The sequence below is a fragment of the Epinephelus fuscoguttatus genome, linkage group LG16 (assembly GCF_011397635.1).
Source record: "Epinephelus fuscoguttatus linkage group LG16, E.fuscoguttatus.final_Chr_v1".
NCBI classification, from domain to species: Eukaryota; Metazoa; Chordata; class Actinopteri; order Perciformes; family Serranidae; genus Epinephelus; species Epinephelus fuscoguttatus.
In genome coordinates, this window is record NC_064767.1 from 41,107,002 (window position 1) to 41,130,953 (window position 23,952).

The following is a 23,952-nucleotide window of genomic DNA, read 5'->3' on the forward strand; positions in this document are numbered from 1 at the left end:
TTGGGACCATCAGTTGTGTTGTGCAGAAGTCAGGTTAATACACAGCCGACAGCCCTATTGGACAACTGTTAAAATTCATATTATGGCAAGAACCAATCAGCTAACTAAAGAAAAACGAGTGGCCATCATTACTTTAAGAAATGAAGGTCAGTCAGTCCGGAAAATTGCAAAAACTTTAAATGTGTCCCCAAGTGGAGTCGCAAAAACCATCAAGCGCTACAATGAAACTGGCACACATGAGGACCGACCCAGGAAAGGAAGACCAAGAGTCACCTCTGCTTCTGAGGATAAGTTCATCGGAGTCACCAGCCTCAGAAATGGCAAGTTAACAGCAGCTCAGATCAGAGACCAGATGAATGCCACACAGAGTTCTAGCAGCAGACCCATCTCTAGAACAACTGTTAAGAGGAGACTGCGAATCAGGCCTTCATGGTCAAATAGCTGCTAGGAAACCACTGCTAAGGAGAGGCAACAAGCAGAAGAGATTTGTTTGGGCCAAGAAACACAAGGAATGGACATTAGACCAGTGGAAATCTGTGCTTTGGTCTGATGAGTCCAAATTTGAGATCTTTGGTTCCAACCGCCGTGTCTTTGTGAGACGCAGAAAAGGTGAACGGATGGATTCCACATGCCTGGTTCCCACTGTGAAGCATGGAGGAGGAGGTGTGATGGTGTGAGGGTGTTTTGCTGGTGACACTGTTGGGGATTTATTCAAAATTGAAGGCACACTGAACCAGCATGGCTACCACAGCATCCTGCAGCGACATGCCATCCCATCCGGTTTGCGTTTAGTTGGACGATCATTTATTTTTCAACAGGACAATGACCCCAAACACACCTCCAGGCTGTGTAAGGGCTATTTGACCAAGAAGGAGAGTGATGGAGTGCTGCGGCAGATGACCTGGCCTCCACAGTCACCGGACCTGAACCCAATCGAGATGGTTTGGGGTGAGCTGGACCGCAGAGTGAAGGCAAAGGGGCCAACAAGTGCTAAACACCTCTGGGAACTCCTTCAAGACTGTTGGAAAACCATTTCAGGTGACTACCTCTTGAAGCTCATCGAGAGAATGCCAAGAGTGTGCAAAGCAGTAATCAGAGCAAAGGGTGGCTATTTTGAAGAAACTAGAATATAAAACATGTTTTCAGTTATTTCACCTTTTTTTGTTAAGTACATAACTCCACATGTGTTCATTCATAGTTTTGATGCCTTCAGTGAGAATCTACAATGTAAATCATGATAGTGGTTGACGTGCTGACGTATTGCGGTAAGCGAGTTGTGTCATTTCCGGTGTTTCTGTGACAGCGTCTCTGTACTGCTCTGGTGAATTCCACTTGCCTGCTTTCTCACCTCAGTTGCTTTAACGCTGCTTTTACGTCTACTTCAAGTCATAACCCACACTGGTTCTGTTTAAGCACCTATAGCTCTCCTCCTTTCTACGACTTTCTCGCTAATCTCTTAGCTGTTGTTTGCACGCTCTTAGCCTTGTTAGCTACATTAGCTTAGCCATGGCTTCTCCTTCTCCTGCTCTTTCTTGCCCGGTGTGTCAAATGTTCAGTTATGCCTCTGCCTCCTTTAGCGACAGTGGTAATTGTAACAAATGTAGCTTATTTGCTGCGTTGAGGCGAGGCTTAGTGAATTAGAAGCGCGGCTCCGCACCATGGAAAACCATTCAGCAGCTGCGGTAGTTAGCCAGTCCCCTGTAGCGGTGCGGAGCCGCATAGCATAGCCTTAGCCTCTGCTAACTGTCCTCCGGTAACTCCCGTTCAGCCGGGAGGTTGAGTCCTGCCGCCAGAAGCATAGCTCCAAGCCGAAGCCCACGGCTCACCACCAGCCTGTTCACGTTTCCAACCGCTTTTCCCCACTCAGCGACACACCCGCTGAGGATAAAACTCTGGTTATTGGCAGCTCTATTCTGAGAAACGTGAAGTTAGCAACACCAGCGGCCATAGTCAAATGTATCCCTGGGGCCAGAGCGGGCGACATTGAATCAAATTTAAAGCTGCTGGCTAAAGCTAAACGTAGATTCAGTAAGATTGTTATTCACGTCGCCGGCAATGACACCCAGTTACGCCAATCGGAGGTCACTAAAATTAATATTGCTTCGGTGTGTGAATACGCAAAAACGATGTCGGACTCTGTAGTTTTCTCTGGACCCCTCCCAAATCTGACCAGTGATGACGTGTTTAGCCGCATATCATCATTTAACCGCTGGCTGTCCAGGTGGTGTCCAGCAAACGATGTGGGTTTTGTTAATAATTGGCAAACTTTCTGGGGAAAACCTGGTCTTATTAGGAGAGACGGCATTCATCCCACTTTGGATGGAGCTGCTCTCATTTCTAGGAACCTGGCAAACTTTATTAGTAATTTAAATCCCTGACAACCCAGAGTTGAGACCAGGACTCCGAGACGCAGTCCTAAACGCCTCTGAGCTTCTAGTTCAGTTACCCAGCCATAGTTTTAATAGTTTTATACAAACGGTGTCTGTCCCCCGACCGCCTAAATTATCTAAATCTAAAATTAAACAAAGAGGAGTTGTGCATAACAACCTCATAAAAATTAAAACCTCTTCTGTGACAGAAAGACAAAACAGGAGAATTAAATGCGGACTGTTGAATATCAGGTCTCTATCGTCTAAAGCAGTGTTAGTAAACAAAGTAATATCAGATAATCATATTGATTTACTCAGTCTCACTGAAACCTGGCTGTGTCCAGATGACTATGTCAGTCTAAATGAGTCCACTCCTCCCAGTCATAATAATACCCACATTCCGAGGCAGCGGCCGAGGAGGGGGAGTTGCAGCCATTTTTAACTCTAGTCTGTTAATCAGCCCTAAACCTAAACTAGATTATAATTCATTTGAAAGCCTCGTTCTTAGTCTTTTACATCCGACCTGGAAAACCTCGCAGCCACTTTTATTTGTTATAGTGTACCGTGCTCCTAGCCCGTATTCTGAATTTTTATCTGAATTCTCAGAGTTTTTATCCAGTTTAGTTCTTAAATCAGATAAAGTTATTATTGTAGGCGATTTTAACATTCATGTCGGCGTTGATAATGACTCCCTGGCTACCGCGTTTATCTCATTATTAGACTCCATTGGCTTCAGTCAGGGTGTACATCAACCTACTCATTGTTTTAACCATACCCTCGATCTAGTTCTGACGTATGGAATTGAAATTGATAACCTAACAGTCTTTCCACAGAATCCCTCGCTATCGGATCATTATCTGATTACTTTTGATTTCTTTTTACTTGATTACACGCCACTCAGCAACAGTTACTATACTAGATGTTTATCAGATAGTGCTGTCGCAAAACTTAAGGAAAAGATTACTTCGTCGTTAAATTCAATACCAATACCTTCAGTAACAGAGGATTCCCGTGCCGACTTTAACCTCTCTCGAATTGATCATTTTGTTGATAGCACCGTAGGCTCGCTACGAACAACGCCGACTCTGTAGCTCCTCTTAAAAGAAGTTAAAAACAAAGAAAGTTCGCTCCTTGGTATAACTGTCAAACCCGTAAGTTAAAACAAATATCGCGAAAATTTGAAAGGAATTGGCGATTAACCAAACTGGAAGAATCTCGTTTAATCTGGACAGACAGTCTCAAAACTTATAAGAGGGGCCTCCGCAATGCCAGAGCAAACTATTACGCATTAATAGAAGACAATAAGAACAACCCCAGGTTTCTTTTCAGCACTGTAGCCAGGCTGACTGAGAGTCAAAGCTCTATTGAGCCTTGTATTCCCTTAGCCCTTAGCAGTAATGATTTTATGAGCTTTTTTAATGACAAAATTCTAACTATTAGAGGCAAAATTCATGACCTCCTGCCCTCAGATAGTACCTATCTAACCTCAAACACAGCTGTAAAATCTAATATATATTTAGATTGCTTCTCCCCAATTTCTCTTCAAGAATTGACTGCAGTGATTTCTTCATCCAAATCATCAACGTGTCTCTTAGACCCCATCCCAACTAGGCTACTTAAGGAGGTCTTTCCTTTAGTTAACACTCATATATTAGATATGATCAATATATCCTTATTAACAGGCTATGTACCACAGTCTTTTAAGATAGCTGTAATTAAACCTCTACTAAAAAAGCCCACCCTGGATCCAGAGGTGTTAGCCAATTATAGACCAATATCTAATCTTCCCTTTATGTCAAAGATCCTTGAGAAAGTAGTCGCAGACCAGCTGTGTGATTTTCTCCAGTATAATAAGTTATTTGAGGAATTTCAGTCAGGATTTAGAGTGCATCATAGCACTGAGACAGCTCTAGTTAAAATTACAAATGACCTTCTGATTGCTTCAGACAAAGGACTTGTCTCTGTACTTGTTTTATTAGATCTTAGTGCGGCGTTTGACACAATTGACCATCAAATTCTACTGCAGAGACTGGATCACTTAATTGGCTTAAAAGGTTCAGCACTAAGCTGGTTTAAATCTTATTTATCTGATCGTTTTCAATTTGTTGACGTCATAATGAACCATCCTTACGCGTACTAAAGTTTGTTTTGGAGTTCCGCAAGGTTCTGTGCTTGGACCAATCCTGTTTACTCTATATATGCTTCCTTTAGGTAACATCATTAGAAATCACTCTATAAATTTCCATTGTTATGGATGATACTCAGTTGTATTTATCAATGAAGCCAGAAGAAAGCAATCAATTAACTAAACTCCATAATTGCCTTAAAGACATAAAAACTTGGATGAGCACCAATTTCCTGATGTTAAATTCAGACAAAACTGAAGTTATTGTTCTTGGCCCCAAACAACTCAGAGACTCTTTATCTGATGACATAGTTTCTCTAGATGGCATTGCTCTGGCCCCTGCCACTACCGTAAGAAACCTCGGAGTAATATTTGATCAAGAGTTGTCTTTTAATTCTCATTTAAAGCAAACCTCACGGACTGCATTTTTTCATCTGCGTAATATTGTGAAAATTAGGCCTATCCTGACCCGAAAAGATGCAGAAAAATTGGTCCACGCTTTTGTTACCTCAAGGCTGGATTACTGTAACTCTCTATTATCAGGTAGCTCTAGTAAGTCCTTAAAACTCTCCAGCTAATTCAGAATGCAGCAGCACGTGTACTAACAGGAACTAAGAAACGCGATCATATCTCTCCTGTTTTAGCTTCTCTGCACTGGCTCCTGTAAAATCCAGAATTGAATTTAAAATCCTACTGTTAACTTATAAAGCTCTAAATGGTCAAGCTCCGTCATATCTTAGAGAGCTCATAGTGCCATATTATCCCACCAGAACACTGCGCTCTGAGAACGCAGGGTTACTCGTGGTCCCTAAAGTCTCCAAAAGTAGATCAGGAGCCAGAGCCTTTAGCTATCAGGCTCCTCTCCTGTGGAATCATCTTCCTGTTACGGTCCGGGAGGCAGACACCGTCTCCACATTTAAGACTAGTCTTAAGACTTTTCTCTTTGATAAAGCTTATAGTTAGGTCTGGCTCAGGCTTGTCCTGTACCAGCCCTTAGTTAGGCTGACTTAGGCCTAGTCTGCCGGAGGACCCCTCTATAATACACCGGGCCCCTTCTCTCCTTCTCTCTCTCTCTCTCTCTCTCTCTCGAATCCTATTACTGCATCTAGCTAACCCGGCCATTCTGGATGTCACTAACTCGGCTTCTTCTCCGGAGCCTTTGTGCTCCACTGTCTCTCAGATTAACTCATATCACAGCGGTGCCTGGACAGCGTGACGTGTGTGGTTGTGCTGCTGCCGTGGTCCCGCCAGATGCCTCCTGCTGCTGCTGCCATCATTAGTCATTAGTCATACTTCTTCTGTTATTATACACATATGATTATTGTCACACATGTATACTGCCAGGTATTAATACATACTTTCAACATATTGTACTGCAGTAACCAGAACTATAACTATAATATTATTACTTTCATTAATGTTGTTGTAAGCTACTGTCATTACCTGCATCTCTCTCTCTCTCTCTCTCTCTCTGTGTCATATGGATTACTGTTAATTTATTATGCTGATCTGTTCTGTACGACATCCATTGCACGTCTGTCCGTCCTGGAAGAGGGATCCCTTCTCAGTTGCTCTTCCTGAGGTTTCTACCGTTTTTTTCCCGTTAAAGGGTTTTTTTAGGGAGTTTTTCCTTATCCGCTGTGAGGGTCCAAAGGACAGAGGGATGTCGTATGCTGTAAAGCCCTGTGAGGCAAATTGTGATTTGTGATATTGGGCTTTATAAATAAAATTGATTGATTGATTGAAATAGTCATGAAAATAAAGAAAACGCATTGAATGAGAAGGTGTGTCCAAACTTTTGGCCTATACTGTATATATATATATTGATATATATATATATATATATATATATATATATATATATATATATATCTCCATATACATATACATATATATATATATCCATATACATATATACATGTATATATATATACATATATATATATATCCATATACATATATACATGTATATATATATATATATATATATATATATATATATAGATATATAGTTTTTTTGTTTTTTTTTTTTTTTAAACCGATGGATTTCCAGATTGCAATTTACCTTAGAAGGTTTTACAGCATACTACATCCCTCTGTCCTTAGGACCCTCACAGCAGATAAGGAAAACTCCCCCCCAAAAAAAACCTTTAATGGGGAAAAAATTGGTAGAAACCCCAGGAAGAGCAACTGAGGAGGGATCCCTCTTCCAGGACGGACAGACGTGCAATAGATGTCGTACAGAACAGATCAACGTAATAAATTTACAGTAATTCATATGACAAAATGATACATAAAGAGAGACAGAGAAAGAACATTAATTTTAGTAATAATATTATAATAATAATAACAGTAATGTGGTAGCATCTGTTGTTACTATATATTAACATGTGATAGTATATGTACATGACAATAATAATCAATGTGTATAATGGTAGTAGAAATATGACTAATAATAACAGCTAATAATAATTGTCTATAGAATGTCGGAAAGTGGCAAAAAAAAAAGAGTTGAAAAAGGGGTTGTTTTTAGTGTGTCACATTTGACGTCACAGACGGTGCAGAAAACAGGTTAGTAAACAGTAGAGAGCAGCATGTGAAAACTTGACAGTGGTTACTTCTTATATGGTGGAGGGTCTAAAATTGGTAAGTTCACCTGAGTGTTGTGTTTCCATCAATGTAAATAACCGTAACTATCCAAAGTAATTTGCCCCGAGCATGAATGTGGATCGTGACCTTTCCCATTACATTGAAAAAGCCAGGTGTTAGCGGGTGTTGGCGGGTTTTTGTGCAATGGGAAAGGGGCTTAATACTCAGCTTCCCTCATGTAGTAAGTACATGGGCATTCAAAGCACCTTTCAATAAAAGGTTTTCCAGTTCAACACCACCACATTGTATGTATGATCTCATCAATCACCATGTAGTTGGATTTAAACCTCACTGACTGTGTCACCAGAGCCTCAACTTTCAAGCTTTATGAAGGCCAAATTTATGGTGGAACTGTTGTGTTGGATTGCATCAGATGATAGAGATGTAGGCCTATCTACTGAAAGTAGCCACTGAATGTATTCCACACTTACTAACACTGCCTCAGCTGCAGGCTAATCATAAACACACAAATCATTTGTCAGATTTTCCATATGCACAATCAATCCCAACTCTGAGACTCCGGCTACCCTCAGTAACTTGGCTTCCTCTTAGTGTTCTTCCCTATTAAACGCTGTCAAGATCAAGCTAATCAAGTCTGAATTTTCTGAGTCAGTTGTCTGAGAGAATTGTGTGTTTCTTTTCTGTTTACAGATGCTAACCATGAAGCAGCAGCAGAAGCCATTGAGAACATGGCAGATGCAGTCACACACGCTAGATTTGTGGGAACAGACCCTGCCAGCGATGAAGTGGTCCTCATGAAAATTCTACAGGTACAATATGTTTACCAGTAACTACAGCGGTCTTGAACTGACCTGATGGACCCGTCAAATGAGGTTCATGTTGTCTCAGTCCTTGTACAATTAATGCAGTACAGTGCAGCAGCCTTCCAATAACTGAGACCTTTGTGAAGCTTACTGTTAATGTTTTGTTGAAACTGAGACACAAGTGTTAATTTAATTGAATTTTTGGGGTCTTAAAAATGTAGTTGGAACAAGACTTTTGTGAGTAAAGAGTCATGAGTAGAGCAGGACAAGATGGTTAAGTGTGAAAAAAGATAATTCTCTCTCCCTTTTTTTCCCCTGCTCGATCAGAAATCGTGTAACAATGAGAAGGTCAGATTTGATGCTGGATATGACGGCCTTGTTTCAGCTCGAAACAAAATGTACATAAATGTAAACACATGACCAAATGAATGCACAAGAGCATTAATTGTCATATCAGTTTCTACCTCCAACTGTCTGTCATAAAACTGTCTTGAATATTCAGTATATCACCTAGCACTATCTATGGAAACAGGATGCTTTTGTTCACTATGTTCGCTCTAAGTGTCATCAGTATCTCTAAAATTTGGTTAGCTGGGCACAGATTTTGCAGAGGTATGCATGGTTTCCCTTCATGTCCAATTAAATCCCAGCATTTGCTTGGAAAGTGAACTACACATTTTTCAAGCTCCTTTTGGTTCCTCCGCAATGAGGGTAGTGGAGCTCTGTGGTTCTGAACAGTATATGTTTGTGCTGGGGGAAAAAACATGCATGTAGCAGTGGTATTAGTGTGATTTCACTTGACAATTTCAGCTAATGATTAGTTCCAATTCCTCATCTTAATTACTTGCTAGATAAACGTCACTGATATGACAAAGGAATTTAGTACAGACATATCATACTGTGTTTCAGGTGCTGAGGACTCTGCTGCTGACACCAGTTGGATCCCATCTGACCAACGAGTCTGTTTGTGAGATTATGCAGTCCTGCTTCAGGATCTGCTTTGAGATGCGCCTAAGCGGTGAGTCGCAATAAACACTCATTAACCTCTATGTCTGACGTGAAAGACGTTTCTAAGAAGTATTACAAGCAAACTCTAGACTGTTTTACTAACTAACCAACTAACTGACCCTTTCAGTTACTATTATTAACAGCAATTGACACTCTTACCTACCTCACTGATTTTTGCTAATTGCTGAGTGGGCGTTCCCAGTTGAAAATCCTGAAAAAGAACGCAAATAAACCCGCCTGTATTTGAAGTTGATGTAAATGTCTCTCTGTCTGGCTGTCTCTGCAGTATTTGCTTCTTTGTTTTACTCAGATTGGTTGTAATGTCTGTCTCTCTTTTGTGTTTGTAGAGCTCCTCAGGAAATCAGCCGAACATACACTGGTTGACATGGTGCAGCTACTGTTCTCTAGGTAAATGTATGGGACAGTGGTGAATTAAGATGGGTGCAGTTTAAAGTTAGGTGATTGTTTTCAGCTAAACCTAAATGATCACACTCCTTTAATGTTTAAGACTAAGTAGGGAAACTAGACCAATTTCAAGATTCATACATGTTATTCCTATGGTTTAAGACAGTCAAAAATATTAGTAGAAATGAACGACTCTCTCCCAAATCCCAAAACTAAAGTGCTAAACCTCAAATCTGTGATGTCATAGGGTATAAAGTAGAGGTCGACCGATTAATCTGTTTGGCCGATTAATCGGCACCGATAGGATATTTTCGAACTATTGTTATCGGTGAAAAAAGGCTCCGATAGTTGCCGATGGTTGCAAAGTTTTTTTTTCCCCTGCAGCGCAACAAGCTGTTTCCTCTCCTCCCCCACTCTCTCTCATTTCACTGAGGGGAGGGGCTGCTAGAGAGAGCGAAAGAGCGAGAAAGGAGGGCAGTGGAGCTCTGTGGTTCTGAATTCAAATAAACACAAGAAGTTTGTGCTCTAAAAAAAAAAAAAAAAAAAAAAAAAAAAGGGATCAGCACTCAGTGAATAACCTCCTAAGCCCTACGACAAGCTATTATGGCAAGGCTTAACTATACAGACCAGTGAGCAGTGATAACTAACATGTCTTTGGGGTCATCGGGTGGGAACCTCCTTTCACCGGTGTTTCATGTAGTTGGTCCCACGACACCTCCAGGAGGCTAGACAGTGATCTCTGGCGTCCCAGAGACACTCCCCTAATGCCAGGTCTCACTGCTCCCCACACTAACCGAACAACCTCCTTTACCTTACCTATACTACCACAGAGGAGGTAGACCCAGGGAAGGAAGCCTTGTTAGGCTATCACACTCCCCCGCTGGGTTAGGCTGTACAGTCTACCTCCCCAAGACGAGCCCTCACAACAGTGACACCTCCAGGACGCTAGACAGTGATCTCAGCCCAAACAGCACTGCCACCTTCAACCAAACCCAGGCTCCGTTTATGCGAGCTCCAGGCAGAAGCAATGCTGATACTAGCTTTCCTGTCACATTCACCATACTCTATTTCACACACTACATAGCATAACTACAATATAAGCTAAAGTTAAAGGAGCTAACTGGACTTACAGGATCAGCAAGCACACTCACCTTGCCGCATGGCCTCAAACAAAATGGATTCCAATAGGCCACTCCCACACTTAAATACTTCCTCTTCCTGGATTTCTCCTGACAGGAAGTGGATCTCTCCACCTGATCTCAAGGAGTTATGTGCCCTGCTTAGTAGTTCCTAGTCTTCCATCCTTGCTGCTCAGCTTCTGCTCCTAAGTCTGCATATCTAAGCTTTTTTCTTTCATATGCTTCTTCCACTGAGTCTTCCCAAGGAACTGTCAGCTCAATGAAATAAACTATCTGTTGACTCACTGACCACAACACTAAGTCAGGCCTCTGCCTGGTACAGACTATTTCCTGAGGAACAACAAGCTTTCCCCCTAAATCTACTTGCATTTCCCAATCACAAGCACCTTCCAGGCGGCCACACCCTTGCCTCCTCACTAACTTATCCCTTCTGTATTTCTCTCCCTCACGGACAAACTGAATTACTAAGCTCCTATCCTTAACACCTTCTGAATTCACCTGTCTTCGTTTCCCTTCGATGCCTGCAGCTAAACATTTCAACACCTGATTATGTCGCCATGTATATCGGCCTCGTGACAAGCTAACTTTGCAGCCTTACAAAATATGCTTTAAAGTTGCGGTACGTGAACACAATGGGCATGATGGGTCCTCATTTACCCACAGTTTTAGGTTCTGGGGGGTTGGTAAGACATCGTATGTAGCCCCTACCAGGAATCTAATACGATTCTCCTTCATACTCCTCAGGTCCCTCCAACTAAGCTTCCTCTTCTCTACACTTTCCCAATTCAACCACTGTCCCTGTTTAGCCTGGGCCACTGCCTTTGCACCCCTTACTATCTCTTCCTGTCTGCGTATCTGTTCAACAACCAGCTTTCTTTTATCTTTGAGGCCTGCTGTATTCCATACCGGTTTACCTGAGCCAAGCCCCAGGCCTCCCCGGCCAAACTGAACATTACCTACAATCTCTGCATGTCTAAGAGCTGCCTCTGCCTCCTGAACTGCTGATCTTGGGTTCCACTTCCTCCCCTTGGTTGGATTTGGAACCACACTCCTAACTACCACATCCTTACTCCCAGATAACAAGAGCTCTGTCCTGACCTTGGTACATTTAAATTCCTCTGTTAAACTAGATACTGGCAGCTGAACAGTATATGTTTGTGGGGAAAGGAGGCGTGAGGAGTCCACCTGGATAGAAGCGGTAAGCGTGATTTTAAGTGCAATAAAACCTTCACGAGTTAAAAAGCCAAAAAACATAACCTCCTTGTCGGAGGAAATAAGTACCACTTGTTCAACAAGCATAAATGTGCATCATATTTCCCTGTGCATGTTTTTTATGATTGATTATGATTGATTTATGACTGATTTTTTTATTTTATTTTTTTTTCGTCTTAGCTCGTCAGAAGCTATCTTTATATTATTTGGCGCTACGGACGCCTCATATCCAGGTTAATTCACACACTTGTGAGTAAAGCGAAGAGAGGAGAGAGCTCCATCTTATCTCTTCATAAACTAAAGCTATATTATTTTGCGCGACGGATGCTTCATATAATAACATAACAATATACTATTTATCGTGTTATGTCATCGTGTCATTTCTGTCTCTACATGGTCACGTATTAACAATTCTCCTCTGCTCTCTGCATCACGCACGGCGGAGTTCCGCCACACACAGGTGAGCACGCTAGAGCATTTTCCTGACCAAACCTGACCCGAGCCCGGCGCAGTTTGTTAGTTGACATAGTTATTGTTATGGACAGTGTGTAATGACCATCAACAGACTGCTGTTACACACAGACAAACACGCTGCTCACATAGCAGCGCAGCAAGGCACTGTACACACACTCAGTTGGAGCGGAGCCTGTGTTGCCTCAGGCGTTGTCACATAAATAACAACTTAGAGCACTTCAATAGGTCATAGCACAAAACAGCAGCATGTCAAGTGACTTTTTTCTTTTATTATGTTCATTAATATTATATTTTCCTAAATCTTGAGACACCTCATATGTAAGCTAGACAGACATTTCACGTGCTCATTACTGTGCACAAATGTACTGTATGTACCTAGTCCTAAAGAGCCCTTCTGTGCCAGTAGATACATAGAATCGGCCGATTAACTATCAGCTAAACGGCTATTGTTTTTTTCCTACTCCAAACTATCGTTATTATATTGGCCTTTAAAGACGCTGTATGTAAGAATGTGGCCAAAATGGTTACTGCACTCAAATTCAAAATACTGCTGCGAGTCGTGTCTGCCCCCCCCCCTCCCCTACAGATTTGAAGTTGCTGGACAGCAGTACGCTGGAGACTGATTTGTTTGCCCACGGGCGGCTGCCGTGGCAGGGCCGCGTCGCCACGTCCTTGATCTTCGGTTTTCCAGTGGACCGTTCGAGCAAGTCCGGCTTCTCTGCTGCTAATGCTGCTGCCGGGATACAGCAGAGGAGCCGGCTGCTAATGCTATGTACTGGGACACTGCTAATGCTGCTTGCCGTGCTGCTGTAGCTCAGTCGTAACTGTAACTGATGCTGAGACTCTACTGACTGTGTGACTGGTAGACGGCGGTGGGTGGCGCAACAGGCCAAAACACAAATTCAAAACATAAACATAATTTGTGGACCGTAAAATATTTTTTTAAATGCGAATATTCTGGCTGTACTATTGTTGTCGGTGAGATCAGCATGTTATATGAACTTTATTCCTTTGTCTCTGTGACATATTAGGAGGATTTTATGACTATTTGCTTTAGATTTCTTACATATAGCTCCTTTAAAAATCCACTATTGGTCGACCTCTAGTATGAAGTGTGGAACTGCTCCACAGACAGTGGATGGTGGAAGATGTTCTAGATGATGCTGAGAGCAGCCAGGGGAATGTTTTGAGTGTATGGGTACTTTCTTTTTCACAATAGAGAACACTACAATAGAATAAAGCTCAGTTGGGTATAAAAAAAGAAAACAATCTGTGGGTCCAAAAAAAAAAACAGTCTTCCATTCATTGCCTATGAAGCAGCTTCAGACTGTATACCCTATGACGTCACAAATTTGAGACTTCCTTCTTTGGTTTCTGGCTTTGAGAGAGAGCAGCTCATGTTCACACATGAACTTTCCAAGGCCATGGAAATATTATATTAGAATTCTCAGTTTTGGTGAAGTTGCCTTTTAACACCATGTGTTTTTTGATGTTAAAAATAATGCTTGTTTAAGGACTGTTTTGTTGGGTGAACTGTCTGATCCTATCTAATCTAATTTTATTGTACTGTAAAACTTCACTGGTGTGGCTACACGTTTTGTCAAATAATCCAGGTCTCAGTTAGACACCTAGTCTGGTTGCCATTAATACTAAGGAACAGTCCATATTTATAGAAGTTCTTTGGGTGGGGGCACCCTGGTAGGTCACCTGGTAGAGTGTGTGCCCCAAGTGGGCATATACTGTAGGTTCCTGAACAGCCTCCCAGGTTCTAGTCTGACCTGTGGCCCTTTGCTTCATGTCGTCCCCTCTCTCTCTCTCTCTCTCTCTCTCTCTCTCCTCCCTTTCATGCCTATCTGTGTACTGTCTAGTAAAGGCAAAAAAATCGTAATAACTTATCTTTAAAAGAAAAAAAAAATGTATTTGGATGTATAAAACCTCTCAGAGCCCACTGGGTTATCTACCCACTTGAGCAACTTGAGCTGCTAAGCTGCTTAGATCGTGCATACAAATATAAATGTTTAAACTTGTCAGTATGGACATACTACACATTCTAAGCATGGTTAGATTGTCCACAGTTTAATTGTCCAGTTCATTTAAGAAAACTGTGGGCATCAAAGCATAATTCATTCAGGTATACCAACATGGTGAACAAGAGAAACAAAAAAAAAGACCTGATGATTCTGAAGTGTTTCATTAATCAAAAGAAACAAAATGGATTTTCATAAAGATTAAGACAGGTTGTGAGTGGTGTTGTGTGGTGCTCTAAGTGCGACACAAAACGTATGTGTCTGCAGTGCTTTCTAAACAACAATGGCATAACATTTTTTTTACATTTTAATGACACTACAAAAACCAAATACACAAACACAATACTGTGAAAAAGCACAACACAATGCACACAAGACAGTTCACCAGAGATTACCGACTAAAATACATCAGTAATAATATACTTGCTTAGGAGAACATTATATCACCAATCCATCTTGAGAGGGTTTCTGCTGCCTTCTTAAGGGGGTTCAGAATCCTATTCCTTGTACTGGCTTATTTTAAGCATTCATAACAGTTCTTAAACTAAATGTATATGCTTCTTGTTTACATATTCTTTGATGAGTGTCCATGGTCCATATAAACCATCTCTATAAAGGTCCTGTAAGGGAGTGATCACGCCGAGATGAAACGCCAGTAACACGACGCCTGTAAAACCATTGTTTTCCTATGATACGGCGTGTCTGACCAGCGTTTAAGCATCCATTTAGATGGGCATTTTTCTGGCGTCTTTTTAGACGCGAGTTTTTGTAGACGCTTCTTTTTAGAAGTGCATAGACGCTGAAAAGTTAAAATATTTTCAACGTTTTGAGCGTCAGACGCTAGTAGCTAGCGTCTTTGAAGCGTCCGCGTCTCTAGCGTCTCATTTCTGTGTGATCACCCCTTAAGGCTGCGGCTGCATACTTCATCATTATTTGTTCTATGAAATCCTTCAGCTGCTTATTTAAACAAAAACAATTTAGTTTACGTACTTTGCTATTACTACCTCTGGTGGCAGATTAAAGGCAAGGCAACTCTGCCCCCCCCTTTCTGCAATAGTACCGTTTATACAGGACAGTGAGGCAAAATTCCCGCCTTGAACAGGCAGTGTAAAAGGGGCTTCTCTCTGTGTCAGTGCATGAGGTTAGTGTAGATGTGCTGTCTCTCTGAGCTAGATCAAATGGATGATTCCTAATTGATAGAGTTAAGCATAGTGTATGCCATCCAGAGATTCTGAGGGTGTCCTTGCCCAGTCCTTGTATTTAACCCAAACAGTATTCCTTTGCGAGTTGCTTCACGTTCCCAAATAAGTCTGGGGCACAGGGCAGTCTCCCTTCCTCTTAACCATGGAAGCTATGGCAAAGGCCCCAAGCTAGGCACCCTTATCTGGACAGGTGTACTCCCTCTACCAGAACTGGGAGACCAATGATAGAGTGTGTTCATAACAAAGGTAAAGAAGCCTGACGTCAATGTCTCTTTTAGGCCTTCTGCTGACCTGACTGTCACCTTAACATAACTGTCACCCATTTCCTTTACTGACCAAGGCTGAAGGCTGTAACAGAACAAAATTCCTCCACAGTAATATTTTAACTGGTTTGAATAAATGATTTGACAGCTTTTTTCCATCTCTGCAAGAGTTTTGTACAAAGGAGTTAAAAGCCTGTCTCATATAAATACCTGTCCTAAATAAATTGTGGTTAAGTTCCCATGCTATTAATTGAAGTTTTAGTGCAATAAAAAAATATTTTTTGTAGTACTAGAAATGAATCTTGGGTGCTGCTTCAAGGTGTTTTTTTATCTTAAAGAACAGCAAAATCAGTAGTAGTTTCAAACCCCAAATCTTGATTTGTCTCTCCAAAGACTGCTGCTGCACTCCTTTATCACCTCTGGATCACATATGTATACTGTTTAAGCAATATCACACGAGAGGGAGTGAAGCGGCCTTGTGCCTATGACCAAATCACAGCCGTGACGATATACGAGTATAACGTCACGAGCTCGAGTGTGATATCGCTTTTATACAACAGTTCAACAGTTAAATAAGCAAGACTGATTAAGAAATGTTGAAAAATGAGGACAAAATAGATAATTTAAGCATTTTATTTGTCTTCTGCCAACAAAAATAGTTCCCTCAGGACTGTCGCTGTCACCGTTGCTATGTAACGCAAATATGGTGCACCAGGCACTTACTCTTTATACACATTTATCTGCACATTTCCACTAATTGTGCAGCCGGTGAAATAAGTCTCTGGTGACTGCATGGTGGACTGTCGCTTCACAGGCACAGCCGACTCTGCCTTCTGATCTGACAGTATGTTGCTCCATCGTTTCCTGCTCTCCATGGATGGCTTCCAGTAGCTTTTTAACGAGCTCTCAGACCTGCAAGACAAAAGTTAAATTTTAGGCCCCGACTCCTAATTAGAAGACTAACTTTACACATAGGCTACGTTAAAACAACATCATATCTGTGCCTACTCACTGTCGTGATCTCCCTCACTTTAAGTCCCGCATCTGACAGCTTCTGCCCTGAGGCTGTGATTGGTGCAGATAGCTGTTGTCCCCGCCTCTTTACACATCTTCGGCAGCATCTGTGCGAGTGAGTTTATTCCCAGCGGAGCTTCAGTGTACCAGATATTGTCTGTGTGAACTGCTGTCATCCTGAGCTTCAGATAAAGGGCATTTGCATCTGGTGGAAGTTTGTTTAAATACTTTTCCAGGGATGCATGCCATTCATAGTTCAATTCAAAACTTATTTTAGGAAATAACTCCATATTTATGGCTGTTTGACAGTGGATGAATGAATTAGCCTGCAGCGCAACTGCTGACCTAACTGACACTGTCAGTTTTGATTTGATTGTTGATTGCAATCAGCTGTGAGGCGGAGTGATACATACACAGTGAAATAACCGTGATGTTGTACTCGAATATCGTCACGTTTTTACTGTCTCTCGACCAATCAGATTGCAGGGCCGGAACTAGCTGTTATTTAACAGATATTAATATATACCTACAACATATTGTACCACAATAGCCAGAATTACAATTACAATATTATTATAATATTATTACTTTCATTAATGTTGTTGTAAGCTACTGTCACTACCGTCTGTCCTGCATCTCTTTCTGTCTCTGTCTCTCTCTCTTTCTCTCTCTGTCTCTCTTTCTGTCTCATTGTGTCATATGGATTACTGTTAATTTATTATGTTGATCTGTTCTGTATGACATCTATTGCACGTCTGTCCGTCCTGGAAGAGGGATCCCTCCTACTATCTACTGTTTTTTTCCCCCCAATCAAGGTTTTTTTGCGGGAGTTTTTCCTTATCCGCTGTGAGGGTCCTAAGGGCAGAGGGATGTCATATGCTGTAAAGCCCTGTGAGGCAAATTGTGATTTGTGATATTGGGCTTTATAACTAAAATTGATAGATTAGAGACTGTCGGTTTTCTGCATATATCTGTCTCTCAGGGCTCATTATTCCCCTTGAAGCTCATGAATTTCTTTTTGCATTGTGCACAGGGGTCAATGGGCCACTGATTCACTAATGCCATAACATGATTTCTCCTTTGGCATTTAGCATAAGAGCTCCTCTCTTCACATTACTCCCCACGCAAACCACCCCGTCCAGTTGCATCAGAGTGCCAGTCACATTCAGTCACAGACAAGGGGATGAGCCAATTCAGCTGCACACCGCATGATCTGCATATAGATGAAGCTGGTCCCTGCTTCAATAGCAAAGCTCCCAACCCCATAAATACTAAGAAGCATATCTACACACAAACACACAGGCACACATACAGAATTAGCAATGCCAGCAATCCCAGACAGAAACAATCAGGAAATACATACACATACGACATAAAAAGCTTTCTGCTCATCAGAATGTGAAGGAGCACACCTGCAGAACAAACAGAGCTCAAAATGAAGTGATGGTGTTATTCACCTGCTCTCTAAAGGCGTGTCTGTTTCCACCAGGACTATTTGACACAGGATTTGTCACAAAGTGATGGGTTATCTTCCCTTCAGTGAAGTCCAGTGTTGGTTTTTGCCAAGCTTATCGCCATGCACTGACCCTCCCTCTAAGCATTCGTGGCTTGTTAGGATTTATTGGCAGGGCTCTTGTATGGCATCTTGTTATTTTACTGTGCAAGCATGGAAGGAGAGAAGCACGGCAGCCACATAAACAGAGGCATCCCTGCACATGAATAGGAGATATAATTTTACTGTGGGCCACTACATCTTCAGATACTGCTCACAGTCACACACACACACACACACACACACACACACACACACACACACACACACACTTCTCATTTTGTCCATGTTCAGCCCCTAGCCCCCCCACTTGTCCACAGACCCAGGATAATAGAGATGTGAGAGGGTATGGGCTGCCCCAACCAAACCCCCACCCCCCCACCCCCCCACCCCCAAATTCATCAGAGAATGATGAACAGCAGCTCTCTTCAGCTCCTCAGAAGGTAATCTTAGATTGCCTGCTGAAAGTATTAGGCATGCTAATCTGTTGGACCCACAGATCATCCACTAATCGTGCTCGCAAGACAACACTCTATTAAGACTGAGTTAATGTCAGAAGGGGGGCTGCTGCCTTTTTTTTTTTTTTTTTTTTTGTCTGTGTGTATGTGTGTGTGACTGGTGGTGACATCTAATTTTCCAGCAAAGCTTTAGAGTCCACAGAAACCTAGCAGCACACACACACACACACACACACACACACACACACACACACACACACACACACACACACACTCTGTCTCTCTGTCTTTGTGTGATGCCTTGAGAACAGCATCCAGCATTGCTCATCAAAGCTAGAAAGGTGTATTTACGGCTCAGGTTTACAATGGTGATATTCCCACTGTGATATTACCTCTTCTTTAGCCTCTCAGCTAAGGACACGTTCTACATTCCTTTTGCATTAATTGTTGCATTTGTTTAGGGTTCAGCAAATACATCAAAGGGGTACTCTTGAAATGAAGTATTGCACTTAAATCGAGTTGGGGGACTCACAATAGACCGATTTATTAAAAAAAAAAAAAAAAGAAAGAAGAAGAAGTCAAAAACAAAGCAGGAGAGGGCAAGATATGTCCTGACTTTGAGAAGCGAAATGATCAGCTATGTGCAACAATTATGATGCTTTTTTCATGTCACCATCTTACATGTGAAGATCTCATGGTCTCATTGAAATTGGGAAATTTGAAGATGTCATGTTGGACTCTGGAGACTTGATATGGACACATTTCACTATTTGCTGACATTTAATACACCAAATGATTAATTGATTAATCATCAAAATAACTGGTTGTTTACTTATAGTTACAGCTTTACTAACTTTTAGTACCTAGCATGGGTCAAGCTCCAGATACACTTGATGCTACATTTCTTGTAAAACAACAAAGAGTATCTTTTAGTTAGACTCTCCCTGCCTGGCAAACACCCATGTCTTCTAAATGCCACACCCCCAGTTTGTCACACTGACTTTCTGTTATAAATGTACAGTAAAGGTCTCCAAGCCCAAAGTGAGATAACCCTGATGATGTTTTCAAGTTTTTGTTATGCCTCTCCTCTGGCAGTAGCTGTAGCTGGAGGCTTTATGTTTTCTGCTTGTCTGTCCATACTCTAGTCCATCTGTCCAATTCTCATGTCACATTATCTCAGAAACACCTTGAGAGAATTTCTTCAAATTTGGCAAAAAAAACCCCATCCAAATGGACTGAAGAATAAACTGATGGAAATTTGTTGGTCAAAGGTCAAGATCACTGTGACTTTGTCTGTCTCATTATTGTACACACAATTTCACAAAAACACCTTGTGAGAATTTCTTCAAATTGGCACAAACGTTCATTCGGACTCAACAATGAACCAATTGGATTTTGGTGGTCAAAGATCAAGTTCAGTGTGACCTTGCATCTGTCTTATTCTCGTGAAAACGATATCTCAAGAAGACCTTGAGGGAATTTCTTCAAATTTGGCACAAACTTCCACTTGTCTGACTAAAGAATAAACTGATAAGAATTTGGTGATCAGTGGTCAAAGGTTAAGGTAAAAGTGACCTCATAAAACATGTTTTTGGCCATACGTGCCACAAAAAATATTAGAAAATTAAAGAAGAAACAAATTATAAGCATATAACAGCAATTGATTTAATCAACAACATCATTTATAGATACAGATTCACAGTTTAGAGTTTCCTGTACTTATAAAGATATATATAGTAGTGTGCAACTTAGGGATGGATTTATTGCAGTAGATTCTTTCCCAAAGATTGTCTTAACTTCATTCTATGGGTATTTTTTTCTTCCAGACTACCACAGTTCAAAGAGGAAGCCAAGAGCTATGTGGGTGCCAACATGAAGAAGGTAAAAGAACTGAAATGTTGAATGTGTATTTAATATGTTTGTTGTTATTGTGCCCTTGTTCTTAATTTTTACTGCCTTGTTTTTTGTCATTATTGTTCAGTCTTTAGGTTTCTGTCTATAGTTGTATGTGTTGCTGTGAAATCCAGTTATTGATGGAATGGCATCACTTAGCTGACTGAGAAATGTGGACATCAAGATCACCACATTATTCCTGCATATTGTAATCTGTAGAACTCTATTTACTTTACAGCATCTTAGGTTAAATGACCATAATTCATTTTAAAGGCTCTCTTAGTCTTCCTAAGCTTGAAAAGTTTTTGTCACATACAGAAAACATCTCCTCACGATCCACTAGCTACATGTCCTCTGAATATGTTATGAAAAAGTCCAGTCTCTGTAGGGAGCCCAGGCTCCGCAAATGGCAACAAAAACACTTCACTTCTGTTTATGTTCAACAATGTTATCAAACACAACGGAGCTAGCTCGCCTTTTAGACTCATTGTAGCCTGTAGCTCTAACTGCCTCTCTGGGCACCGCATTCACGTGTGCGTGCTTGCGCAAGACCGTGAGACATGGGCACCACGTTAATGTGTGTGTGCTTGCTTTTGCTGGTCTCGCACTGGCTGGTTGGTGCAGCCTGGACCACAATGTTTTTGTTGCCATTTGGAATGCCCAATATTATCTCAATAATAATCAATATATGCTAACACAGTGGAATCATTTTCCCCTACATTTTATTAAGAAACAAATATTTTTATTACAGCACAGACAAGACCAACATTCTTTTTATTTAAAAGTAATCAAACAATCTTAAAAAGCTAGGCATTACAACTATTTGAAATGACATTATAATGACATTATATGTTGCGCCAATACTTAAGATCTTTTGAGCTCTTTGAGGTTGGGGCATACACTATGCAGAGTCTCTGTCATTGTTGCCTGCTCAACAGACTTAAGAGTTTCACACTAAGACTTTTTAGCTGAGACAGTTGCAAATTTATCCATCACGCAGCTGCCACACAGTCAGAAATACAGCTCTGATTGGTTAAAAAAAGAAAAAAGAAAAAAACCTATCATGAACAGCTAGTGGGGATGGCTAACAACAACCGTTTTCAACATGGAAAAATGGATAGATTATCACAGAAGTCATTCAGTGTCAAATTTGTCATCATGGATTTATTTACAAAGTCTCCAGACAGACACCACAGTTCAAGGCTGAATTACAAAGCTTCTGAAAGGGCCGTAGTCACACTGGAGCCCTCTGTAGCGCACCGGCTGGTGCGCCTACTGAGAATTCTTTGGCTCGGTGAGAGAGAGAGTTTTAAAAGAATATTTTGTCTGCACGATTTAAAATAATAAAATAGCCCTCTAGAGGCAGATCAGTACGTTGGTCATTTTTCTTTTGATTACTGAAATGTTTAACCACTAATCATTAGCTGTATTTTATGTGTAACCCTTCACCATAACATACCACTAGTGTTTTCATCAGTAAAAATAGAACATTTTTCACACATAAAAAGCACAAAGATGTTGAAATCTATGCATATTCTGCCATCATAACTTGGCTCTCAGAATTCTCCAGATTGATGCCTTTAAATCAAATGTATACAAAATTTTCTCCCGGGGGAGCATGCCCACGGACCCCCCTAGAGGGTTCCAACCTCACCCATAGTCTCCAAAAATCCACACTGATGTTAGATTTTTTTCTTATCAGTCCTGTTCAGCGCTTAGAAGTATGACAAACTCATGCATGCAGCTCTGCCACAGTAATATTACACACTCTAACTCAACATTTCCCATCTTGCCATTTTTGTTTGAATGGCTACTGTATTGCTGTTACATAGTATTTCTATAAGACATGGATATTGAGCTGGAAGAAGTTATTCCAGCAGTTTTTGCTTTTGCATGATCTGTCTGTCTGTCCACTCACACTGCCTGCTCATTAGCTGGCTGTTCTCTCTTAGTTCTAGCCTATAGTGGCTGTGTCTCCAAACCATGTACCCTGTTTGGATACCACATCCCTTCCACAATGCACAAACCTGTATGTTAGAGTGTGTTTTGTGTTGGTCCCACCGCTGACATGTTACCCATCACTAATCACGGGCACCTGCCCACTCCCCTTTTTTTCTGAGGCTTACAATATCTTGTGGAAAAACAAACGAGTGCAGGTAAGGAAGATGACTTTCAGTATTTAGGCTGGAGAATCTCTCCCCATAACCTTTCCCTTGTTCTCTATTTTAAAGACCTCACTAACTTTCCACTTCTCTACGCTTGGCTAGAAAGAGGAACTACATGTGCTTTATTTGAGGAATTATCTGTTATTGAAGAACAGATCAACTGATTTAGATAATTCTGGACATCAAGTCAAGTCTTTATCATGTTAACCATACTTCACTATGTCATGTCTGTGCTTGTGAATGCTCACATTACATTTATTATGTTACTGAATTTTGAATTGAATCTTCTTTTGGGTTTACAGCCTCATGCATATGTCCCAGCTGCTGTATATCCTGCTACTCATATACTTTGTCAGCTGTGCATGTCTTGGTAGCTTCTTTGCTTGTTTTTAAGGAAATTTAAAGTCACTAAACAGATTTAAAAGAGTGTCTGTCTCAAACTGTAAATGGTTTGTATACATAAACAGAGTCACTTGCACTGAAACAGTGCCTTTACAGAACCTTTTAAAATAACAGCCCCCCACGTCAAAGCAGAGGAGGCAGAGGCTCCTCTTAGTGTACAGTATTTGTGTGCATGTACATACAGTGTTGGGTTTTTTCCTGTGTACTTTCTTATGGAATGACCTGCTGGTTAATCCCCAGCTGAAGCCTTGCTTGTTTTAGGCTGTGATCAAAAAGGATGTTCTCTCTTGAACCTCACTCAGTGAGGTTAACCACTCATTTCTCAGAGTTACCCTAGAAACCAGAGGGGTTTGTTTTTACATCGCTTTTATGCACATCTGCCATTTTTGTCCCAGTTGTACAAGAGTGAGTACCATGAGAATGGTAGGTGTATGTTTGCCACACATATTTAAATAAGCTTGACCATAAGTAACTGAAGTGTTGCTAAAAAATATCTATCAGTACATCTATGATTCAGAATATTAAAAAAGGTTTCAATTCTTGTTATCTGCAGTATCGATACACAAGTACCAGTTGTGCATCACCACCCTCATTGCTGATGTTTAGTGCAGTCATTCTGTTGTTCTCTGATATTAACCAAGAAAAATAGAGTCATTGGCATGTTATAATCTTGTTATTTTTATCTTTTAATAAAAATCTTACCTTGAATGCCCTCAATCTCAATTTTTCTGCATGGTAAAATTGTATTGAATATGAATATTTTTCAAGGTATTTATCAAAGTTAGAAATTCCAGTATCGTGATAACACAGTGTTGCCACAGCATGTTGTAC

At 41.0% G+C, this 23,952-nt stretch overlaps 1 protein-coding gene across 2 annotated transcripts in view; it reads left to right on the forward strand.

The window, feature by feature from the left end:
• Positions 1 to 23,952, forward strand: part of gbf1 (golgi brefeldin A resistant guanine nucleotide exchange factor 1) — a 239,332-nt gene that overhangs the window by 134,797 nt on the left and 80,583 nt on the right. For both annotated transcript variants that reach the window (XM_049601155.1, XM_049601154.1), the window contains exons 5-8: positions 7,795 to 7,913; positions 8,817 to 8,925; positions 9,263 to 9,323; positions 20,488 to 20,542. In XM_049601155.1, coding sequence (XP_049457112.1) covers positions 7,795 to 7,913; positions 8,817 to 8,925; positions 9,263 to 9,323; positions 20,488 to 20,542 — 344 coding nt within the window. The remainder of the gene's footprint in view (positions 1 to 7,794; positions 7,914 to 8,816; positions 8,926 to 9,262; positions 9,324 to 20,487; positions 20,543 to 23,952) is intronic.